The 21,783-nt window shown below is 40.7% G+C and overlaps 1 protein-coding gene, 1 long non-coding RNA gene and 1 pseudogene across 2 annotated transcripts; 2 read left to right on the plus strand and 1 right to left on the minus strand.

Annotated features, from left to right (window-relative positions):
- Window positions 1-4,615: 4,615 nt before the first annotated feature.
- LOC109203632 (tripartite motif-containing protein 16-like) lies at window positions 4,616-7,633 on the minus strand. The gene has a single exon (XM_019363263.2). It carries the CDS (start codon window positions 7,292-7,294, stop codon window positions 5,621-5,623), a length of 1,674 nt encoding a protein of 557 aa, XP_019218808.1. The 5' UTR covers window positions 7,295-7,633; the 3' UTR covers window positions 4,616-5,620.
- A 4,520-nt stretch (window positions 7,634-12,153) lies between these two features.
- LOC112843738 (uncharacterized) lies at window positions 12,154-13,071 on the plus strand. The gene is made up of 3 exons (XR_003216212.1): window positions 12,154-12,349; window positions 12,457-12,530; window positions 12,816-13,071. It is a non-coding gene; the product is annotated as an uncharacterized LOC112843738 (long non-coding RNA).
- A 6,620-nt stretch (window positions 13,072-19,691) lies between these two features.
- On the plus strand, window positions 19,692-20,387 carry LOC109203638 (histone H1-like; annotated as a pseudogene).
- The last annotated feature ends 1,396 nt before the right edge of the window (window positions 20,388-21,783 follow it).

Consider the following 21,783-nt stretch of genomic DNA (forward strand, 5'->3'; position numbering starts at 1 on the left):
CATAAAAACATTCACAATTTTACATTTACAAATGTTAACATATTACACTTGACTACCATAAACTCGACAGTTCAGTTGCAAACAAACATCTTATTTTTCCTATCACGACATATAAAATACAAATTGCATACCTCATTGGCCGCATTAACTTGCAGGGGTTAATGAAAACACATCTTGCAGTGTCACTCCTTTTCACAGCTGGAAAACTTCATTGCATGCGTCTGCATAGCTCTACCACCGAGTGAGAGAGGAAAGCATGCTGCCCTCTATGAGTGTGGCGTGTAACTGAAAATATTGTCAACCCCAAACAACAGACTGAACATTGTTTCCACCCTGGAAACATTCTGTAAACCATTTAAATGTGTATTTTCAAACCAACAATGTATACATTAAATCTGATATATTAAAATAAAGTATTTTAAACTTATTTATTGTAACTTAAACCATGAAATTATCTTAAACTGCATAACTGCTGCTGACGGCAGCCACAATATTAATTATTAACTGATTGAGCTGTTCCCTTTGCTGTTGCTAAATTGCTTATTAAAGTATCTTTTCTGCAAATAAAGTTAATTTTGTGGACATTCCCTTTTTTTGACGTAAAGGTCGAACTTGGGCATGAGTATTAACATCTACTTTTTTTAAGGTCCTTATACGTTATTCTAGTGTTTTAAAACTAACAGATCCATGGGGGTCTGTTTTCCAGGCCATTAAAGTAAATCTTAGCAAATTTCCAAGTGCCAAAGATCATTAGAGAGGAGCTACAGTTAATGAATGTGACTGTTGATCATACTTTACTCAGGGTTGCTAGTAAAGGATGCAGTTTGCTAAATGATTGTGAACTGTGGGGAGGCATTCAGACGGAGGTAGTGAGTGCTGACAGATAAATAAAATCTGTTAACCTATCGTGGTAATACCCCTGAGATCAGAGACTCTGATCCTTTCAACTAGAAAGCCAATTTTATGACTATGCTGCAGTTTCTTTTGGCTAGAACTGGACAATGAACCACCAGGTGGTGCAGTTGTACATTTTTATATTTGTGTTACATTTTGGGATATTTAGGCAGCATCATGGAGAGTTAAATCTTTGGTTTCACCACATCTCAAATAAACACGACTTTTGGTGGCCAATCAGGTCTTTGGAAAGAAACCAGTTTGAGATAATCTGAGCTTGGTGAAATGACCCTTCTGAAAACAGCTGATAGAAACAATGCAAACTGTAATCATGAATGCACAGAAATGCTGTGGTATATAAATAATCCTCAGATGCCAACAAAGGGAGGAAAGTGTGCCAGACAACATTCTTCATACTATCACACCATCTACTTGAGTTGTTAGAACAAGGTAGAAGTGACAGTCGTTTACCACGTCTTGAAGATATCCTCAGTTGAGGTCAGAAGCTTCACTGGACTCAGTGCAAAAAGAGATACAAACTATTAAAATAATAGAAAACAAAGAAACATTTCACAAAGAGTGAAAATAATATCACAACCAAAACCTTCATCTTGTGAATGTTGCTACCTGTAAACTTCATGTATCCAGTGGTTTCTACAGTATGAACATCACATTTCATTTTACTTTGTGTATGTTCATTTTTACTGCCATATTTAGAATATCCTTATATATTGTTAGATGATTTGTTATGTCTCCTACAGAAGTAAAGATTAAAAGATGGATTTATTCATTATTTCAATACATACAGTGATAAGTAGGATGTATTCTAGATGTTGTGGTAAAAACTACAATTACAGAAAAACAATTCTACATGCAGGGGCCACTTGATTAGGTACAACTGCACATTAAACTCATTGAAATGACCGCATGAGAGATGATATTGCAAGTTAACTTCACACAATGGCAGTTATTTTAGTCGTGCAATATCTCCAATCACTGTTTGCCTTTAGTTTCTCTAGTGTGCATACAGATGTATTGTAGAATAATTTGGGGTTTAGATTCTTACAGTCAGACACTAACAGACATTAACAGGGAAAGTGTCATGGTCTGGGTGAGTGCTGTTTTTTTTTTTTTCCACAGAGCTGGTGGTTACACCTCTGAGTGGAGTTGCTGCATTCCTGCCTGTTGGCAATGAAGGTGCTGGTAGTTAATACCAGTGCTCACCACTACTCTTTGCCAGATCTTCAGCTAACCTCAGTTAGTGCAGACCATCATGCTTATTGAAACCTGTCATAGTGATATTCTCTGCTTACCTTATGTTTCTTTGCTCACAGTCATCCAGCCGACCTTTAAGATCAAATTCCGACATCACTCACCTTCATTCTGATGCTGGTTATTGTGGCTTTTCCACCTCAGCTCATGCTAGCTTCATCATCACTACCTGGAACCCTCATCCTCACACCCAAGCCACTTACCCCTCCTGTGCCAATAAGTAAGACAGTTATAGTTCATGATTCATTCAAACCTGGTCTTCACTGAAACACATTATGAACTTTGTCTCCTCTCATTGCAGTGATTCAGAAACTTCTGGTTTTGTTCCCCCCTCACGTCACAGAATCCCTGTGTTCATAATTATTCTAGTGCCTTATGTTATTTTTTACAGTTCATGTTTTCTACTTGCATTCAAGTAAATCACACATCTCTCACAGGTCACGTCACACCATGGTTCACAGTTCACGTCGAGCCATCTCTATTACACTCTGTAAATAAAGTCTTGTAAATCCCATTCACCAGTGCCTCTGTGTGTGATCTGCATTTGAGTCCGTTTGTCTGGTTCAGCTTTTGGACGTGACCGGAAACCGAAGGTAGCCAGTATGTAGTGATAGGCCGAGTGGAATGTGTAGCGCTCATTGTTATCATAAATGGTCAATCACATAATTTGTATTCTCTGCCATTTTTTTCATGTCACTGTTATAATGAAGTACTTTGTCATGTAGTTTTCATCAATCATACATTTTTTTATTATTGCTTTGTTGTGTAGTGTCATCATGCTTTTGTGTTAGTTTGCCCTTTTTGTAGGGTGGCTACAGTCCGGCTTTCCCCTACAACCGACTCAGATGAAATTCTCTTCATGTGCACCAGTGACTGTAAAAAAACATGGACGACCTAATAGCTCCCAAAGATTGAAGCCAATCTATATCGCCACCCGGTGTCTCGCTGCAGCAAAGGTTAAAAACTCGCCTTCTTCATGATAGCAGATGGGACTGGGGCCAGACTAAAGTAAAAAATCTCCTCAGATAAATTTTCCTAAAGATTTTTTTATTCATTATCAGCAGTTCTCATGATGCTGATTTGTCTTCAAGGGCTCTCCTTTATCATATGTTTGATTCTAATTACAAGCATAATGCTGTTAAATTGGGCTGTGACGCCAGCTTTGACTGGGAGCTGCAGTCACAGAGAAACTTGAGTCTCATGTTTGGGAATAGCAGATCGAGCGGGGACGCTGAGAGGAGGTCCAGTGTTTATGTTACAAAACCACGACCGACTGTTTCAACCTGACAGCCTGAGGTGTTCTTCAGTAAACTGGACTGAATATGTGCAAACAGCAGCATCTTTTCTGTCTCTTGCCACATCTGTAAGGACAGTAACACCAATTTGTTTGTTGTTTTTTAAAAGCTTCCACTGCAGTAACCCCTCATTAATCATTAACTATGGATTCAAATAGCAAAGCCCAATATTTATGTGCTGAAACCAATTACAGCCATTTGGCAGCTTAAGTTCAAAGTTATGTTTAATTTTTCCACTGATGATTTGTTTTTTTTAGAACTGACTCTGTGTTTATTTATTTATTTATTTTACTGAGTCTTTATTAAATACTCAAAAAAACAGTCTATGAACGATACCTCATTAAGAATCATTCAAAGTTACATGTGCAGTACTCTGTACAGCTTACAGCCTTAGAGAGGAATGACTTCAAGCAGTAACACTTTGAGGTTCACACCAAGAAAACTGCAATTTAAGAAATATTTCTTTGCATTGTTTATTCCTTTAGAACAACAGCAACAAAGTTGGGTTTTTCCTTTAATAAGCACAGGTGCAGGTAATTAGTCTTTCTCTTGTGTGAACCTGGAGCTGTGTGAATGCCTCATATAAGCTGTGCTATTTGGCATCTTTTACTTTTCTATGACAGCTGTATGTGGGTCCCATAGCCTTCTATTGGAGCGGTAGGTCACAGAAAATGTTCCACTTGCGTTTTGGTAATTTGGTAGAGGTTTAAAGTTATTTGTGCCCCTGTAGGAAGAAAATATTGTTTTATTCCTGTGGAGAAACTTGTAGTGGACTCCGCCTCCACTTGCCGATACTTATTAGGGTGTGACCCTAACCCTAGATATGAAGCAAGGTGGGAGGGATATTCCTGCTGAGGTCAGCTGTTCAGTGTAAGTGATGTCCTGCTTTAATTTAGAGATTGCTGAGCTGCTGCTTTGCCTGGGTGGATTTCTGGCTGCTGGGCCGAGGTCCTTATACACTGGTGGCTATTTTCATTTGTTTTTAAATTGGTTTAACTAGACAGGAGCTGAAGGCTATTATGGAGTAGATGACCTGCTCCACCTCCTGAGCTATAGTCACCTCAGTAGTGTTGCTAGCAGAAGTTGAAGTAAATTATGTAGAAATATTCATATTCATTCATTTTCTTTTCTACTCACAAAAAGCATGAATTCAGTCTCCTTGTTATTAAGGGTCAATTTATTGATATCAAACCACATCTTAAAAATTTCCAGTTCATTTTCAGTTGCATACAAGAGATTCTTTACATTTTATGTCCAGAACACAATAAATTTGTATCTTCTGTATAAACAACACAGTTTTCCATTTTCCAACCAGGAACAGGCGACACATCTTATTCCATATCTCTCTAGTTTCCTGAATAACTGATATGATCTACTGTATGAAAAGCTTTCTGTAGGTCAAGATAAAAACCATCAGAGAATTCATCATTTTACTGATTTTAAAAGACTATGAAACTTAGATTGACTCTCATCAACACAGCGTCAAAGCAGTTTGAGAATTATTCACAACATTTAATCTATCAGTTAATTTCTGCCACAAACTCCCATCGATCTTACTGAGTTCACGAGACATCACACACTGGACTGACTGAGAGACATGAACTACTTTTTGTGCAGGTTTTCTTGTATTAAAATAATATTTTCGTCTCTGTAAAGGAAGTAAATAAACAACAGAAAGGAAGAGAAATCCTGTCAATTCAGAAAATATAACAAACTACATAATATGTAGTTTGTTATATTTAAACTACATGAGACTGGCCCCCAATAAAATCCAAATCTTTAGGAAATAAAAATAAATAAAGTTCCAGTGTTATTGTCGTTTAAGCAATGAAAAAACTTGAGGCCCTAAAACTGTTGAATTATTGCTTGATTATGTTTATGATCATTACTTCCTTTACTTACTTTGGGGTCCAGTGGAAACTGTTTTGAAATAAATTTCTCACATGTCACTCTGATCTGTTCACAAAGACTCAACAGAGAAAAAGTGTTGCATTGATTTGAATACAGTTTCAGGTAAATTTATAGGTAACTACAGACAATCAATCATAAGATGTCAAACTCGCAGCCAAAAAGTGATCTCTGTGTAGAGAAGAAACAGCACAACAGTGAGCTCTCAACAGCAAAGAGAGACAAGAACAAAAAACTGGAAGCTCAAAGGTCTATTTGACTTTAATCAACTCTGCAGTTGTTGCAGCCCCCCAAAGCCAAAGTCCAGCATAGAGCGGCTGAGTGAATGTGGTCTGGACTCTGTGGAGGAGAGTCATGGTTTCAGAAACGCTGTAGAAAGACAGAATACCTGCTCTGTGATCCAGGTACACTCCTACTCTGGAGGACCGAGGACCTGAGAGGTCAGTTCGTACTTTGTTGTGCAAAAATATGTAACTGTTTGTGTCACAACGTAATGCCCAAGATATTTCATTGAATCCAAATACACATTCATCACCCGACCCTGCTCTGCTGATATTCTTGTATGCAACTGCTACATAAACTCCTCCCCCTCTCCACTTCACCTCCCAGTAACAACGTCCAGTCAGAGTCTCTCTACTCAGGACCTGACAATACTCAGTGAATCTGTCTGGATGATCAGAATAAGACTGTTGTTGATTCATAAATGTTGCTTTTCTGTTCCCCTCAGATAATAACAGACATGCGTGTGCTGTGTTTGGATCCAGTGTGATTTCATGTGAATATTTTAAGAATCCAGCTCTGGTCTTTGGCTCTGGTGCTGACAGTAAAACATCCTCTTCAGTGACTGTCAGTGAGATGTTTGTCCATTCCTCTCTCAGAATGTCCTGTAGTTTATCTCTGGTCTCTGACACAGCTGCTGTCACAGCCTCAAAGTAGCTCAGAGGACGAATATTGATGCTGGATGAGTGTGTAGACTCACTGAGTGCTGACAGTGAGGGGTAGTTGTGTAGAAACTGGTTGTGATCCTCTGTGTGTGAGAGCTGCTCCAGCTCGCCGTCTTTCCTCTTCAGCTCAGCGATCTCCTGCTCCAGCTTCTCCTGAAGCTCTTTGACTCGACTCACTTCAGTTTCCTGCTGGGATCTGACCTGCTGCTTCACATCAGAGCTTCTTTTCTGGATGAGACGGATCAGCTCAGTGAACATCTTTTCACTGTCCTCCACTGCTTTATCAGCAGAGCCATTGATGGTCTCCACCTCCTGTTGAAGCAGCTTCACATCTTTCTCTCGCTCCTGGATTCTCTGCTGGATGTTTAGTCGTCTCACCTCGAGCTCCTTCTGCTTCTCAGTCCTTTCTGCTGCAGCTGGGACTGTTTCATGGCCTTTATGTTCATCCACTGTACAAAGATAACAGATACTCTGCTGATCAGTACGACAGAAAATCTTCATCACCTCATCATGACGAGAGCAGATGTTCTCCTGGAGCTTCTTGGAGGGGGCCACCAGCTTGTGTTTCTTTAATGGAGCTGCATCATAGTGAGGTTGGAGGTGTTTCTCACAGTAAGAGGCTGGACAAGATAAACAGGACTTGATGGCTTTCAGCTTCCTCCCAGTGCAGACATCACAGGCCACATCTTCAGGTCCAGCATAGCAGTGATCAGCTGGAGCAGCTTGGAGTCCAGTCTTCTTCAGCTGCTCCACTAAAGCTGCTAACATGATGTTTTTCTCCAGGACAGGCCTCGGTGTGAAAGTCTTCCTGCACTGAGGGCAGCTGTGGATTCCCTTCCTGTCCTCTTCATCAAAGTGGGCTTTAATACAGTTCCTGCAGTAGCTGTGTCCACAGGCTGTAGTCACTGGATCCTTCAGTAGATCCAAACAGATGGAACAAGAGAAGGTTTCTCGGTCCAGCTGAACTCCTTTCTGTGCCATTTCTCCTCTCAGTGTCAGTGACTGTGGGAGTTTCTCTTCCTTATAACGGAAACTAGTCTGACCTCTGATCTCATAACATACTTTTCTGTAGTGAATGGAGCCTGTCGGCTCTGAAACGTTACAACATGTTTGTTACACCCATCTTCAAACTGCAGATCTAAAGGGGAGGGAACAAGGAAATACATTCACAGTGTTTCAGGAAGAAGAGGGAGGAGTTATCAGGCTTTGACACAGTCCAGGAAGTGGAGCAGTTTGACGTAGACGCTGTTTGTTTAACACTTTGAACATGAACAAAGGAGGCGGATCAGTTTTTACATTTATAATATATGAATGACAAGTAAATAAAAAAGCTGTCACACTGTCACACCATGGCACATATTATACCATAAATTGTTTCTTACCCCACATATGTTGCTGTTAATGTTTTTCATTTCAAAAATGTTCACATTCAAACACAAAAATCATTGAAATATTACACAGTTATTAATTAATCCTTCAAATATGAGACATTTGGCTTTCAGACACAGAGCCAGTGTCTTTATCTTTACTGCAAGTATAGTTGAATATCAAGTTAAATGTGCTGCAAAATGTGAACATTTACAGAATAAAAAAGTCAGACTGTGTAGAACAGTGTTTTTTTTTTCATTCATAAAATGTTTTCACATTCTTGTCTTTTAAACTCGCAGATACAGAAAAAAATATTTGCAAACAACTGATATTTACACAGCACAGTAATGAAGGGCACAGTACAGGTTTTACAGCCTTTGTAATCTGTGAGTGTGCATAGGTTTGCTCTGAAGATGAAATAAACAACAAGAAATAACATTTAGATTCATGTCACGTCTGTAGGTTTATATAACAGTTATAATTACTTAAACTAAAACTCGTACACATATTTCTGTGTTAAACTAAGTAGATCCTAACTCTGACGTTACAGCGTTCACAAAGACAAACACAGTCCAACAGCACCATCTACTGACTACACAGGTTTACAGCAGCGTGATCATGTGACTCTATATTTGCACAAACATGAGTATTAAACTGTCTGTATCAGTGTTTCCATTCTGAAAGACGTGGAGAGGTTTTACAAAATAAAATACATATGAAATAAAATAAACTAATAAATCATCACACTTTTAGATTCAAATATTTAATTAATTAAGCAATTCCAGATTCGAAACTTATGTGGACAACATAAAGTCTATTCATCTATTTTAATGACACAGTAAGTATGTTATATTACTGTGAACATTTAGAATCATCAATATTTAAAGACATGATTAAAAACAAAAATAAATCAATAAAACTGTGTCCACAAGCACAAAAAGCTGAATTTATTAAAGGAAAAATCATCATTGAACCTCTTTTAAATGTAAAAATGCTGCAGATGTTTGCTAAAAATAGATCCACAATGACTGCATCCCTGCATCTGTTTCCATCCTGGTAATAATTAAAGCAAAAATAATGATGATACAGTTAACAATAGATACATAACAACAAATAAAACAATAAAAACAAAACAAAAAACAATAAAAACAGAAATGCTGCTCAAAACATAAACCTGTTTAACAGATGCTGATCAGTACGACAGAAAATCTTCATCACCTCATCATGACGAGAGCAGATGTTCTCCTGGAGCTTCTTGGAGGGGGCCACCAGCTTGTGTTTCTTTAATGGAGCTGCATCATAGTGAGGTTGGAGGTGTTTCTCACAGTAAGAGGCTGGACAAGATAAACAGGACTTGATGGCTTTCAGCTTCCTCCCAGTGCAGACATCACAGGCCACATCTTCAGGTCCAGCATAGCAGTGATCAGCTGGAGCAGCTTGGAGTCCTCTTCAGTTGGGGGAAGCAGACAACTCCACAGTCTTTTGTCTCTTCAAGGACTCTGGGAAGTAGCAAGGGAGTGTGAATCTTAAGGTGTGAAACAGCTGTGTACTGCCTTTTGTTCCTGGAGAAGGTATTTAACTGAGAGCCATGCTAGGCTCAGAGAGACTCTGCTGACCATCTGTCCTGCGGACATGCAGGCTCTCCACCAAGCTTGGTTGTCTGTTCTTTGTGTTTTGTTAGCTACCGCTCACCGCTCGTCTGCAGGCTTTATTTAAATGGAAAAACTTCCACAACAGCAGGGTTCAGCAGGGGTAGTGCATTCACAGTGTACAAAATATGTGGTATAAATGGTCTATGAGCCACTGTGAGCTTGTGCTGTTGTGAACTGAAGTATTAGAATTAAATATTAAAAAAGGCACAGTGTTTGTTTGTTTTTACATTACAGGGCAAACAACTATAGTCCCCCAGAGTCAGCTTCAGAAAAAGACAACAGGAATCTGAGTCTGTGTCTGCAACAGAATAGAATGACGGCTGAGATAACCTATGGAGAAAACTAATTCCCCAATTACATCTAACCAAATCTTTATTTAGTTATAGTGTTAGCCTAAAAGTAGTTCAACAACAGATGAGAATAAGAAAAGCATTTTAGTATTTTAACATTTCACACAATGTTTCAACAGCTCCAAGAAACATGTCTAAATTTACTCTGACTGTTGTATTTTTATTTTTAAACAATAACAGAGCAGTTATGACACCAAATGTTTCTTTTTGTGTAAAAAACTATTATTTTACTTTCAGTGTGATCCCAGCTGACATTAAACAGGATTCATTTAAAGCCGATGTAAGAGTTTTAGATGTCGATCCAAAACCAACAGGAACTTTAAGTAACTATGTTGGGATACCACATTAAACTGAATATAGTCTTACTTTATATACATTTTTAAATATATTTTTATAATTAGGCAAAATAGAAATAGTAATTGCAAGTTTTATTTATTCAAATAATTATTAAGAAAAATATCCTTGTTATAAACCAGGGGTGTCAAACTCATTTTAGTTCAGGGGCCACATGGAGAAAAGTCTATTCTCAAGTGGGCCGGACTGTTAAAATCATGGTATATATAACTTAAAAACAACAACTTCAGATTATTTTCTTTTTTTTTTAAATACAATACACATAAAAAATAAAGCTAGAGCCTGAGGACAGTGTGTCCAAAAGCACAACATAGCTATTACTTACAAAACACCTCAGGTTATTTGAAAATTCTGAGGACAACAAACACACAACCACACAGTACCTCAGTGATTTACAGAAGTATATCACAGATCACAGAACTCTATCAGTGTCTCATGCAGCACGTTCAGTGGGGTTGCAGAGTTTATTTGACTCCTGATACTTGGGATCTTTTAACTTTCACCAGCTCATCAATATCAGGCTTCACATCCTGAGTGGCAGCCAACTTCAGGATGTGATTCAAGTGCCTGTGAGTGAGCCTTGAGCACAGTTTTGTTTTATTTATGCTCATTACAGAGAAAACTTGCTCACAAAGATATGTGGTTCCTAACATGCACAACAGTTTTGCAGCGAGGGCTGTCAAGTTGGGGCAACCTGGCAAGAGATTCTGAGAAAATGTGTTCAAGCCAGCTGCGGCAAATTTGCCCTTCAAATCCGCATCACACTGCAAGTCTATTATTTCAAGTTGATTGCTGACGGGCAGATCAGAGGGATTCACGGTGAACGGCGAGCAAAAAACTTTGAAGTCTTTCTCCAGTTCACCAAAAATCTGAAATCGTTGCTCAAACTGTAGTAACAGTCCCGTTATTTTATCTTTGAACCGCTTCATGTCTGTCACACTTTGGGTCGTGTGCACATTTTCAGACAGGGGAAGTGAGCTGCATCACCACCAGCCAGCTGTGTCTCCACAATGACGGCTTCAAAGCACATCAGGTTTAAATTTTGTGGGCAAAACAAAGTAGCTCACAATTGCTATTGCGCCATCCAATGGACGCAAATGGAACAGCAGTTTCTTTTTTGAAAATTTGCAGCTCATTTTTAGACTTTACAAAATCATCTTGTGGGCCGGATTAAACCCGTTTGCGGGCCTGATCCGACCTGCGGGCCGTATGTTTGACACCCCTGTTATAAACTGAATGTATTCCAGTAAAGTAAATATATTTAAACAGAAACCACAAATATATATTTATATATATTTCATTTGATCTGATTCCATGAAGTATTATTTTGTGATCATTATAAGGTAACTAATAAAAAGTATTCAAATGTGCTAACCTGCAACGCAGTGAGTGTGTTACTTCACTGCGTTGGCTGTAGCTCAGGTGGTAGAGCGGGTCACCTACCTCCAGTCTACATGCCAAATATCCTTGGGCAAGATACTAACCCCATGTTTGCCTGCTGGTGGTGGTCAGAGGGCCCGGTGGCACCAGTGTCAGGCAGTCTCGCCTCTGTCAGTGTGCCCCAGGGCAGCTGTGACTACAATGTAACTTGCCGTCACCAGTGTGTGAATGAGTGGATGATTGAATGTAGTGTAAAGCGCTTTGGGGTCCTTAAGGACTAAGTAAAGCGCTATACAAATACAGGCCATTTAGCATTAAAACATGTACAAACTAAAATGTATCGTCTTCCTTGTTGTTGTAAGGTAATATTGAGCTTTTGGCTCAGTGATATTTTTAGCTTTTCAGGTTAATTTCTCATATTTAATCGTGCCATAAATGATTATGTTTAAGTTTTCTGTTCATTCAAAATAACAAACTACTGTCCTCTACTGTTCTCAGAGAGTCACCTATAAACTGTCCATGCATAACTTTTGACACACCGTGTGTGTGTGTGTGTGTGTGTGTGTGTGTGTGTGTGTGTGTCTGTCTTTCTGTCTGTTTGGAAAGAAAAGCCTTCAAACACTGTTATTATTATAACATAAACACGTACAAATAAAAAAAAACCCTTTTCCCTCTGGTGGACAAACTCTGTAACTACAACATGTTTCTAAAAGGCTTCAAGCCTACTTTGATATTTTTGCAGTTCCTCATTATGTCTGTTTGGAGATGTTGTGATGAGTGAATGAAGTCAGACTGTAGATTTTCCTTCTTCTAGCTGTACTGACTGACCTTTGACCTCATGTGTTGATGACTCTTCACCTCTGTCTCCTCTCACAGGGAGAAGATGATCTGCAGGATCCTGCTGCTCATCATCCTCACCTCATGTGTCTCTGGTTAGTTTACAGCTTCACTTTATGAACTCCAAATAAAGCTCAACAACAGATTTGTTCCAGTTCTCAGTGTGTCTGCTCCTCTCTTTCCCTCTCTGTCTCCTCAACAGGATCATTTGTAGTCAATGTGACACAGACCTGCTATCAGGCAGAGGAGAACCACAACAAAAGGAAGAATATTAATGTATTTCTTTATAAATCACCATATTCTTTTGATGTTGCATTTTGAAATTATATATTAAATACTTATAATAAATGGCACAGTTGGCCAAATGGTGCCAAGTGTAAAATGGATTTATAGAATTTCTTGAATGCGAACCAGTTTGTAATGTCTGACAAGGAAAACACATATCATGTCTGTCAGCGAGGGCAGCAGTCTAAACACAGATATCCAGAGATAATGTTTTTCTCTACATGATACCATATAAAACATAAAATTAAAAATATCTGATCAAATCATTTCATGCAGGAATCTTACAAAATGAATTTATAAGCAACAACAACCTCTCACCAGCTTGGAGGATGGAAGAAATTACATTGAAGGTAAAAATAAACAGTTCTGTTGTCTCCTTCCTGGTGGTTTGGGAGTTGTTTTTGTCACGCACCCGGTTCGAGGGACTCAGGGTTATTATTATTATTATTGTTTTGGTTGTTGTTTGAGGGTTGTGTCTTCTGCACTGCTGCTGTCCTGTGTTTGTGTACTGTCAGGTGTGTATGGGTGTGTGCGTGTGGTAGTGGCAGGCACCTTCAGGCCTGGTGGGTGTGGCCCTGCCAGCTGACCGGTCACACCCAGGAATCTCCACACACACCTGGTACCGATGAAGCCTCGTCAGAGGAGCTTCAAAACAGTGTGGCTGAGAGCTCCTCGACGCTGGATCGTTGAGTGACTTCCCGTCAGTCTCAGTTTAATGTGCAAGGTTCGTGCAAGTCTGCCGTTGGGTTTTGTACTCACGGCTGCCTTTTGTATGCGTGTTTCCCCAAGAGGAATTGTGGCGACCAGGAGGCAGCACACGGACAGTCCACAGGGAACGGAGACAGAGCATAGAGCACGGGATAAGGGAGAAGACACGGAACGGGAGTTGGGATCGCACCGGGGATTTATTGTTGTTTGGATTTACACCACTGTAAATAAACGCACTGCCTTCGTCATCAAGTCCTGCATTTTGGGTCCTTATTCCCCTCATCCCCACGGTCTGCCATGCAGACCGTGACAGTTTTGGACTTCTGAAATTTACCAGTTATTACAGTTTTTACTGAATGCTTAAACCCTAACTGTGATTCTTATAGCACAATTTCTAAAACTATTAATACTTATAGCAAAACCACTCACTGAGTTTGCAAAACTAAAAGCACAAACACTGCTTTGCACTCAGTTTGCCATTTTGTAACACACACTTTGCAAAACTGTGGGCACAATTCACTGCTTACACTCAATTACCAAATTTCCAACACACTCCTAGCAAAACTATACACATTTATGGCCATTATTTACGCTATTTTGCCAACTGTCTGGCACACTTTCACATGTGAAAACTGTTTTAGATAATTAGTTCACTTTGCAATCAGCCTAAGCACTATAATACAGGTAAGCTCTGTGTGTGGAGTACAGTGGAGGGAGCAGGAAGAGTGAGAAGTAGAGGAGGCCGAGGAACAGGACGTGGAGGTGTAGAAGTAGGACGAAGAGGACAACAAGGACAAGGAGGAGCAAGAGGAGGATGAGGAGGGGGGGGAGGAGGACGAGGAGGGGGGAGAGGAAGGGTAAGAAGAGTAAGAAATAGAATTGCTGATGACATCAGAGCTACAATAGTGGACCATGTAATCAACCATGGAGTGACCCTGGGGGAAGCTGGCCAACGGGTCCAGCCTAACTCGAGCTGCTACACTGTAGCAAGCATCATAAGGACATTTTGAAATGAGAGTCGTTAGTACAGTCACTTTGCACTAAGATCTGTAGCACTGCCATGCTAATGAGAAACACAAAAATACCATAGATGTAAAAATACTGAAATTGTTACTTTACAGAATTGCTAGACGACCAGATGCTGGGGGCAGAGGAAGCATGTTCACTGCAGACCAAGAAACCCATATAGTCAATATGGTGATTGCAAATAGTCCTATACTTGGAAATAAACACTTGTGTTTGTTTTGATGTGTGTGAATAAACACCAGTACTTGAAGTTTGGATCCCTCTATGCTTATGGATCTATGACAAAAGTATGAGCTCAAACTGACATGGCCTACCTTGTGCACAGAGAAAGCAAAAGTCAGATGTGTTTTGTATTCATACCATCAGTGTGTAGTTGGCGCTTTGTGTGCTTAGTAGATGATGGCTTGTGTGTACTGTTTGATACGAAAACACCATTTTTACGAAGGTGTGAAGAGTTAATCTAGCTGTGTTCGCTTTTGCAAGAGAACTACAATGTTTTGATAATTGGGTGACAGGTTTTCTTATTTGTGTGTAGAGTTTTGCAAAAATAGCCAATAGTTACAAAAAATGTGCTTAAGCAATCAGAAAAAACTGTAAAGTAGGTACAAGCTGCCAGTTATGCTCGCTCTTAGACTGTTTGTGAACTCAAGAAAAGCGTACACAAAACCTCTCTTTAGGCTGGAGTGAGTTTGTCTTACTGTCACTAACTCTCACTAACTCACTGTCAGACTGAGTTTGAAAACAACTTTTTCCAAAATGATGGACATATGAGAGTTTAGAAGTTGGCCTGTAGTTAGAAATCACATTTGGATCAAGATTTTTCTTTTTATTAATTGGTTGCACAACAGTATGTTTGAAAGCAGCTAGTACACAATCTGATGACAAGGAAGCGTTTAATAAAAGTAGAATACTAGGTCCAATGACAAGAAGAGATTCCTTGAAAAGGCAAGAAGGAAGAATACACTGAGCAGAATTAGGAGGTCCTAAGTGAGAGTTTACTTCCTTTAAGACAGAAAAAGTCACAGGCTCAAACTGCTGAAAAACAGAGCACTTACGTCTAACACTCCCTGTGAATGTTGAGACCTTAAAGCTGAGATTTTTTCAATTAAGTGTTTCAAAAAGTTCTCACAAAGTGCAAAGGAAGCCTCCATAGCAACAGTGCCACAGGGGTTAATCACAGAGTTAAAAATATTAAAAAGAACTCGGCACCTTGTGTGCCAACCACATTATAACACACCCATAATGCAACTTATTGCACAATACTCTTGTATGTATGAGATCCCCAAGTTGCTTATTTTACACACGGTTCCATACAATCTGAATATAAGAGAGAAACCATACAAAGAACCAATAAGCTCCATTATTATTATTATTATTATTATTATTATAGAAGCCTCTGTCTGTGGACATGGATCAGTTGACTCTTATTAAAAGTTGTGGACAAAGTCATTGAAACAGACCAATCAGCAGACACAGACTGATAACCGGCTGAAGGCTGTTTGTGGGTCTCATTTTGATTCTGAGTGAAGCTAAAACATTGATTTGACTGTGGAATTAATTTTTAATGTTGCTCAAAGTATTATTATAGCTCAGACAAATATAAGGTGTAAAAAATATAAACACTGTGACGTGATGACAGTATGAGGACTTTCATCTAGTACAGACCATCATACTGTCTCTCTCCAGGTACATATTATATGGATTTAGTGACAGCAGTAAAAGAAAGAGGTAATCGTAAAAGCGCTCCTACCTTGTGACTGAAAACCTTTCTGCAACACTTTCATGATATGAGGTAATAAGACACAGTTTCTTCAGCACCAACAGCCACTCTGATGCCACTCGGGAACATATCGGCCACTCTGCCTGCTGTAAAGTCAAACGGCTCCGGAGGTCCAAATTTAGCCATCTCTTCCTCGGCGTGAAGTTCTTAATTCTGACACCATGTATTGAACTGTAGCAGCAGTGTACGTGGCTACATCAATGCTCAGTAACAAACACACATGGGGGGGGGTGGAAATTTAGAGACTGCATCCTCCTCAGGCCGCAAATGGCAGAAAAATGCGTCTCTTTTTTCCCAGAAATTGAAGGATGGGTTGAGTGTATCCTTCGTGAATAAATGAATTCTAAATTTGTCTAATTTAATGAAGTTTACTGAAGGCAAAGCTGGAGCTAAGGCTAAGACCCGCTCATCCCATGCAGGGCTTCAGTTCCCTAAGGAAAAAAAAAGCAAGATAAGTGTTGACAAGAAGCTATCAGCTCTCTAAGTTAACTCAGGGTTTTTCCAGAGCGTTCTTGTGAAAGTGTTGGCAGCATCAAACTAATCTAACTGTCATCTACGGATCTAATTCACGGGTCATATCTGTTCTCCCACAGAAAATGATCCTTATTACTGCCAACTCTTCCAGAGATGTGAAAATCGACAATACAGAGATCATTAAAATCTACCAGTCAAACACAACACTGTTGTAAAAAGGAAGATGAGAGACGGGCGCTTGAGTTTGTGCAAATCAAAGTGGAATGAATGTGATTGGCTGAACAGGTGTTCTTGCTGTGTGTTCTGTGTTAGCCATCAGCATCAAAGAGACTCAGCAGCAGATTAAAATGAAACAGAACAGCATTTATATATTAGAATAAATCACCAAATGAATACTTTTGCCCATGTTCCTGTGGAAATGCAACACACTGTTTGCTCTCTCTTTCTCTCTTCAGTCTAAGTTCAGTCTAATATGTGAGCTCCAGTGAGACATATTAGACTTCAGTAAAACTATGCAGTTACCTAATTATGTGTTAAGTGTTTAATCTCCACTCAGAGCTAAAACTCAGCGAAGTTTTAAAGCTGTGTGCTGGTGACGGTAAACTGTGACTATCACCAGGTTACATGGGCGCTACAGAAACACAGAGACACAAAACCAGGTGGAATTGTTATTCAAATGATTTCATTGTTGGCTGAAGACAATACTGATACTAACACATCCATATCTGCCACACAGAGCTCTACATTTACTGCTCATTTAGAACAAATGACTGTCTCAGCAAACGAGGACACAATCACACAGTCCACTGTCTTTGTTAGATGCGCGCCTGTTTCAGCAAAATTCACAAATTCCCTCCAACACAACGTCCGGCCCACTGTGCGGCTCCACCAATGAATCGCGGATGTGCACCTTTGTGTCACTGGGTGATATTAATCCGCTGTACTGAACCCAGCCTACAGAAATGTGTTCCTGCTTTTTACATTGTGCAAAGACAAACTCACTACAAACATACAATTAATGCGACTTTGTATTTGACACTTGGTTTTAATTCCGAGTATAATTGTTCTTTAAATCCTGATATGCAAAGTTGAGTTAGTCATTAGATTAAAACGCTTTGGCGCAGAAAACTAGTATCAACATGCAGCTTGTTACTGCACGGTTGTGTCTGTATTCATTTTGTTGCAGTTTCTCCATACATGCATTCATGTGGTTCTGTCTGTTATATGCAGCACTATGCTCTTGCTTTGCTGTGTACTGTACTGCAGCTGTCCCCAACCTTTTTTTGCATCACGGACCGGTTTATGCCCGACAATATTTTCACGGACCGGCCTTTAAGGTGTCGCGGATAAATACAACAAACTAGTACCGGTACCAAAAAAAGATTTATTCATAACACACGTGAAAAGACCCAGGAAATCCGAGTTAACGATAAAAACGATAACACGCTGAAAACCGATTAAAAACCCTGAAAAACATACATTTCACATCTGAGCCTCAACTCTCGCGGCCCGGTACCGGTCTGAGGCCCGGGGGTTGGGGACCGCTGCTGTACTGCACATAGTTGAAATGACAAACCCACCTGACTTGATGTGCACTTTAACACACAACTAGACTAACTAGGATACAAAGGGCTCGTTTGTTGGACTATTAGAGGGCAAAAATTGGCTAATTAGATGCCAAAATGTATATAAAGAAAAATCTGAATTGGTATCATTTTTTTCTTTCTTTTTTTTTGTATTTTTTCCTCACTTGTGGTGCCCCTGGATGGATGACACTGTAGGAATTTGCCTATACTGCCTATGCCACAGGCAGGCCCTGCTGTGTCCTTCACATCCAGCTTTCCTAGCAATGCCCAGAGGAATTTCCATCAAAGCTTTCTTCAATCTAATTTGGTGGCTCCGTGGCCACCTTTCTGCCTTTATATAATGCAACTATTGTAGTAAGTGCTGTACAGGAGGCAGGAATGATTTCCTGTGGTGTTCAGAGGGGAATTTTGGTTCTGTCTCTCACTAAACCCACTCCTGTGACTGGTCAGCACGTGATGGAGTGGGTCAGAGCTATTGTGCAGCATTTTACTTATCATGCACAAAAAATTGTGGCCACATATTTTTCAGTAGGTGGGAGACTTACAGAATCCTCCAGAAAGAGGAGCAGAGATATACTGGGCATAATTAAAAATACTAGATTAAACTGAGGTCACTATCCAGGACATGAGAAGCTTTATTAGTGCCAGAGCTGGGAAATGCACCGACATGGGCAGAGCAGGATAAAATAAATAGCAAATAATAACAACAAAAATATTATATTACAATAATAATGATGAAATTTCCCCTTGTGGGATTAAAGGTATATCAAATCAAATCAAATAATAAATAAAATAGATACAAGGATAAAATGTTCGACTAGTAGTGACAAAAAGAATGTTTAACAGTGAGATGGTGGATGTTTTTAGCAGGTAGAGTATTACACATGTGTGTATTCACGTGTTCATTGACTGCTGTTGTTTATTGTAGAGTCAGTAACTGTAGAAGGAAACAGAGTCAATGCAGACTAAGAGATCAGAGCCAAAGTGTGGAAGCGAGCTGCTGTAAGGTCACTAATGAAGCTTCCGATGTGCAACAATGTGAGTGAAACTGTGCTTTGGTTAGAAGTCAGCAGCTGTCACAGAAGTGTCGCTGCTCCGTGGGCCTCCAGCAGCATCGGTGTGTTTGCTGGGAGCTCGCGGCGTCACTTTGTCCCACAGCTGCGCTCACCAGATGCTGCTTTTAACTCGGAGTGCGTGAACAAACATGTGTATCAGCTGGAAAAGGCTTTTTACGGAGCTCTGCTGCGGCTCCATCGGTTTTAGCAGAGAAAAGAGTGCAAGAAGCCGCCGAGCAGCGCTGAGCTCCGCACCGAGTCGCTGAGCTTTGGGAGCTCCACGAACCGAGAACAGGGAGCACGAGAGCCCGACACGAGGCCTGCACGAGGAGACACAAGCCCGCTGTGGACTGCTCCACTGTCGGCCTGCAGTGCTGCTCACACACTCACTTTCAGCTCTTTGATCCCAAGACACGAAACACAAAATGAAGCATTGCGGGGCACACGCGAGAGCGGCGCGCGCTGCCTTCACTCTCCACGGTTCTCATGGTGCGTTTAAGTGCAGCGTGGCGCTTCCGACTTGCCATCACTGTACCGTGAATCTCGTTGAATCTCGATCAGACTCGGAAGAGGAAAATGTCCGAGGAAGCTCCCGCACCTGCTCCCGCCCCGGCCAAGGCGGCCAAAAAGAAGAAGACGACGGCTTCCAAGCCCAAGAAGGTCGGCCCCAGCGTGGGCGAGCTGATTGTGAAGGCCGTGGCCGCTTCCAAGGAGCGCAGCGGCGTGTCCGCAGCCGCTCTCAAGAAGGCTCTGGCTGCCGGAGGCTACGATGTGGACAAGAACAAGGCCCGCGTCAAGACCGCCATCAAGAGCCTGGTGGCGAAGGGCACTCTGGTGCAGACCAAGGGCACCGGGGCCTCCGGATCCTTCAAGATGAACAAGAAGGCTACTGACAGCAAAGCCAAGAAGCCCGCAAAGAAAGCCGCTCCTAAAGCCAAGAAGCCCGCCGCTGCCAAAGCCAAGAAACCGGCAGCAGCTGCTAAGAAGTCGCCCAAAAAGCAGCAGCAGCCAAGAAGCCGGCAGCCGCTAAGAAGTCGCCCAAGAAGGCCAAGAAGCCCGCGGCGGCGGCCAAGAAAGTGACCAAAAGCCCCAAGAAGGCAGCCAAGAGCCCCAAGAAGGTGCTGAAGAAGGCTCCCGCAGCAAAGAAGTCCCCCGCCAAGAAGGCCGCCAAGCCCAAAGTCAAGAAGGCAGCCACAGCAGCCAAGAAGAAGTGAGCTGCCACCACAGCAACACTCAACAACGGCTCTTCTCAGAGCCACCACAGCAACACACAAGAGCTCCTTCCTCTCACTCACTCAACACTATCATTTACAATAATATCCTTATTATTGAACCACACCTCCCCCTAATTTTCACATTGCATTTACAACCTTTATCTTTATCGTGATACACATCAGTGCTGTCTTCACAAGTCTGCAACTCCAGAAAAGACAATACAAATATCAACAACTCAATATTTACAATCATACCTTCATAGTACAACACATCACACCACTTCTTTTACTGTGAAACATTGTCATACAAGAAATACACTGTTAAAAGTTAGCAACTATATTTTACAGTATTCTATTAAACAACACATAATACATTCATAGATGCATGTTATTATTCATGTATGAAATATTGAGTTCTATTTTTTAAAAGCCTACACTGGCTGTTGTGGAAGCACACAGTATATTTTAATGATACCTTGCCAGTATCATCTACTTGAAATGCTCTACTTTACAACCTTATCTGAATAAATCCAAGCCAGTTGAATTGATATTGGGTGATTTCAAGGGCACATTTTACTCCAAGCTGAACCCATACAGCTGTTTATTTTAGTATGTATTTAATTCCTTACTGATTTCATACATGGAGTTCTGTAGTGTAAACGATGAGGGGAATTGCGTTATTTCAAAATATACTCTTGAGTTTACTTCTTGACCTCACCGATCCTTTTGATATCCCAGCTGAAGAAGAGTCCGGGGCTGCCCTGTGTCCCCCTCCTCTGTAGTTTTTATACTAATTCTATTGTTCAGTCTGGGGGGGCTGTCCTCTCCCCAGGCTAGTAACTGTGGCTTCCTGTTTATCTGGCTGAGGCAGCTTTCACTCATTTTATAACAGACAGACCCCCACTGTCAATATATTCTTCCCTCCATACAGTTACACACCAAAGGTGAGAGCTAAACCAACTGATTTGGCACATCAGAGGTCAGCGTTAAGAAACTTGATGCCATTCTTGAGAGCTGTAAGGTCGTATGAAATGCTTTGTCAACCCCTGTTTTAAGGGCAATAGTGGATTTTTGTTCTCAAAGTCATTCTAACAAAACCCACACTTATCAATAATTTCCTGTTCTTCTGATCTCCAGCTGCCCTCTATTACATAAGCAAACCGAAGCACATTCTGTTGTAATCGTTGTTTCATTCTACTCACAATAGACAAAACACCTAAGTGTAGATCTAAGTGACTTTGCAAAATGTCCCAACTTCAGCAGCAGTGCTGAACATTACTAACAGCTCCACATTTTCCTCCCTCTGTACCAAAGAAGCCCACCTGTCCCTCTCCTCCTCATCATGTTGTGTTATGATTTCCTGTTGCGTTTGTGGTTTTGCCACATCATGAACTGTGTGTT

Source organism: Oreochromis niloticus, linkage group LG3, assembly GCF_001858045.2.
Source record: "Oreochromis niloticus isolate F11D_XX linkage group LG3, O_niloticus_UMD_NMBU, whole genome shotgun sequence".
NCBI classification, from domain to species: domain Eukaryota; kingdom Metazoa; phylum Chordata; class Actinopteri; order Cichliformes; family Cichlidae; genus Oreochromis; species Oreochromis niloticus.

What these genes read in the sequence shown, in the direction of transcription:
- LOC109203632 (XM_019363263.2), bottom strand. Translation starts at nt 7,294, where the DNA reads ATGGCACAGAAAGGAGTTCAGCTGGACCGAGAAACCTTCTCTTGTTCC.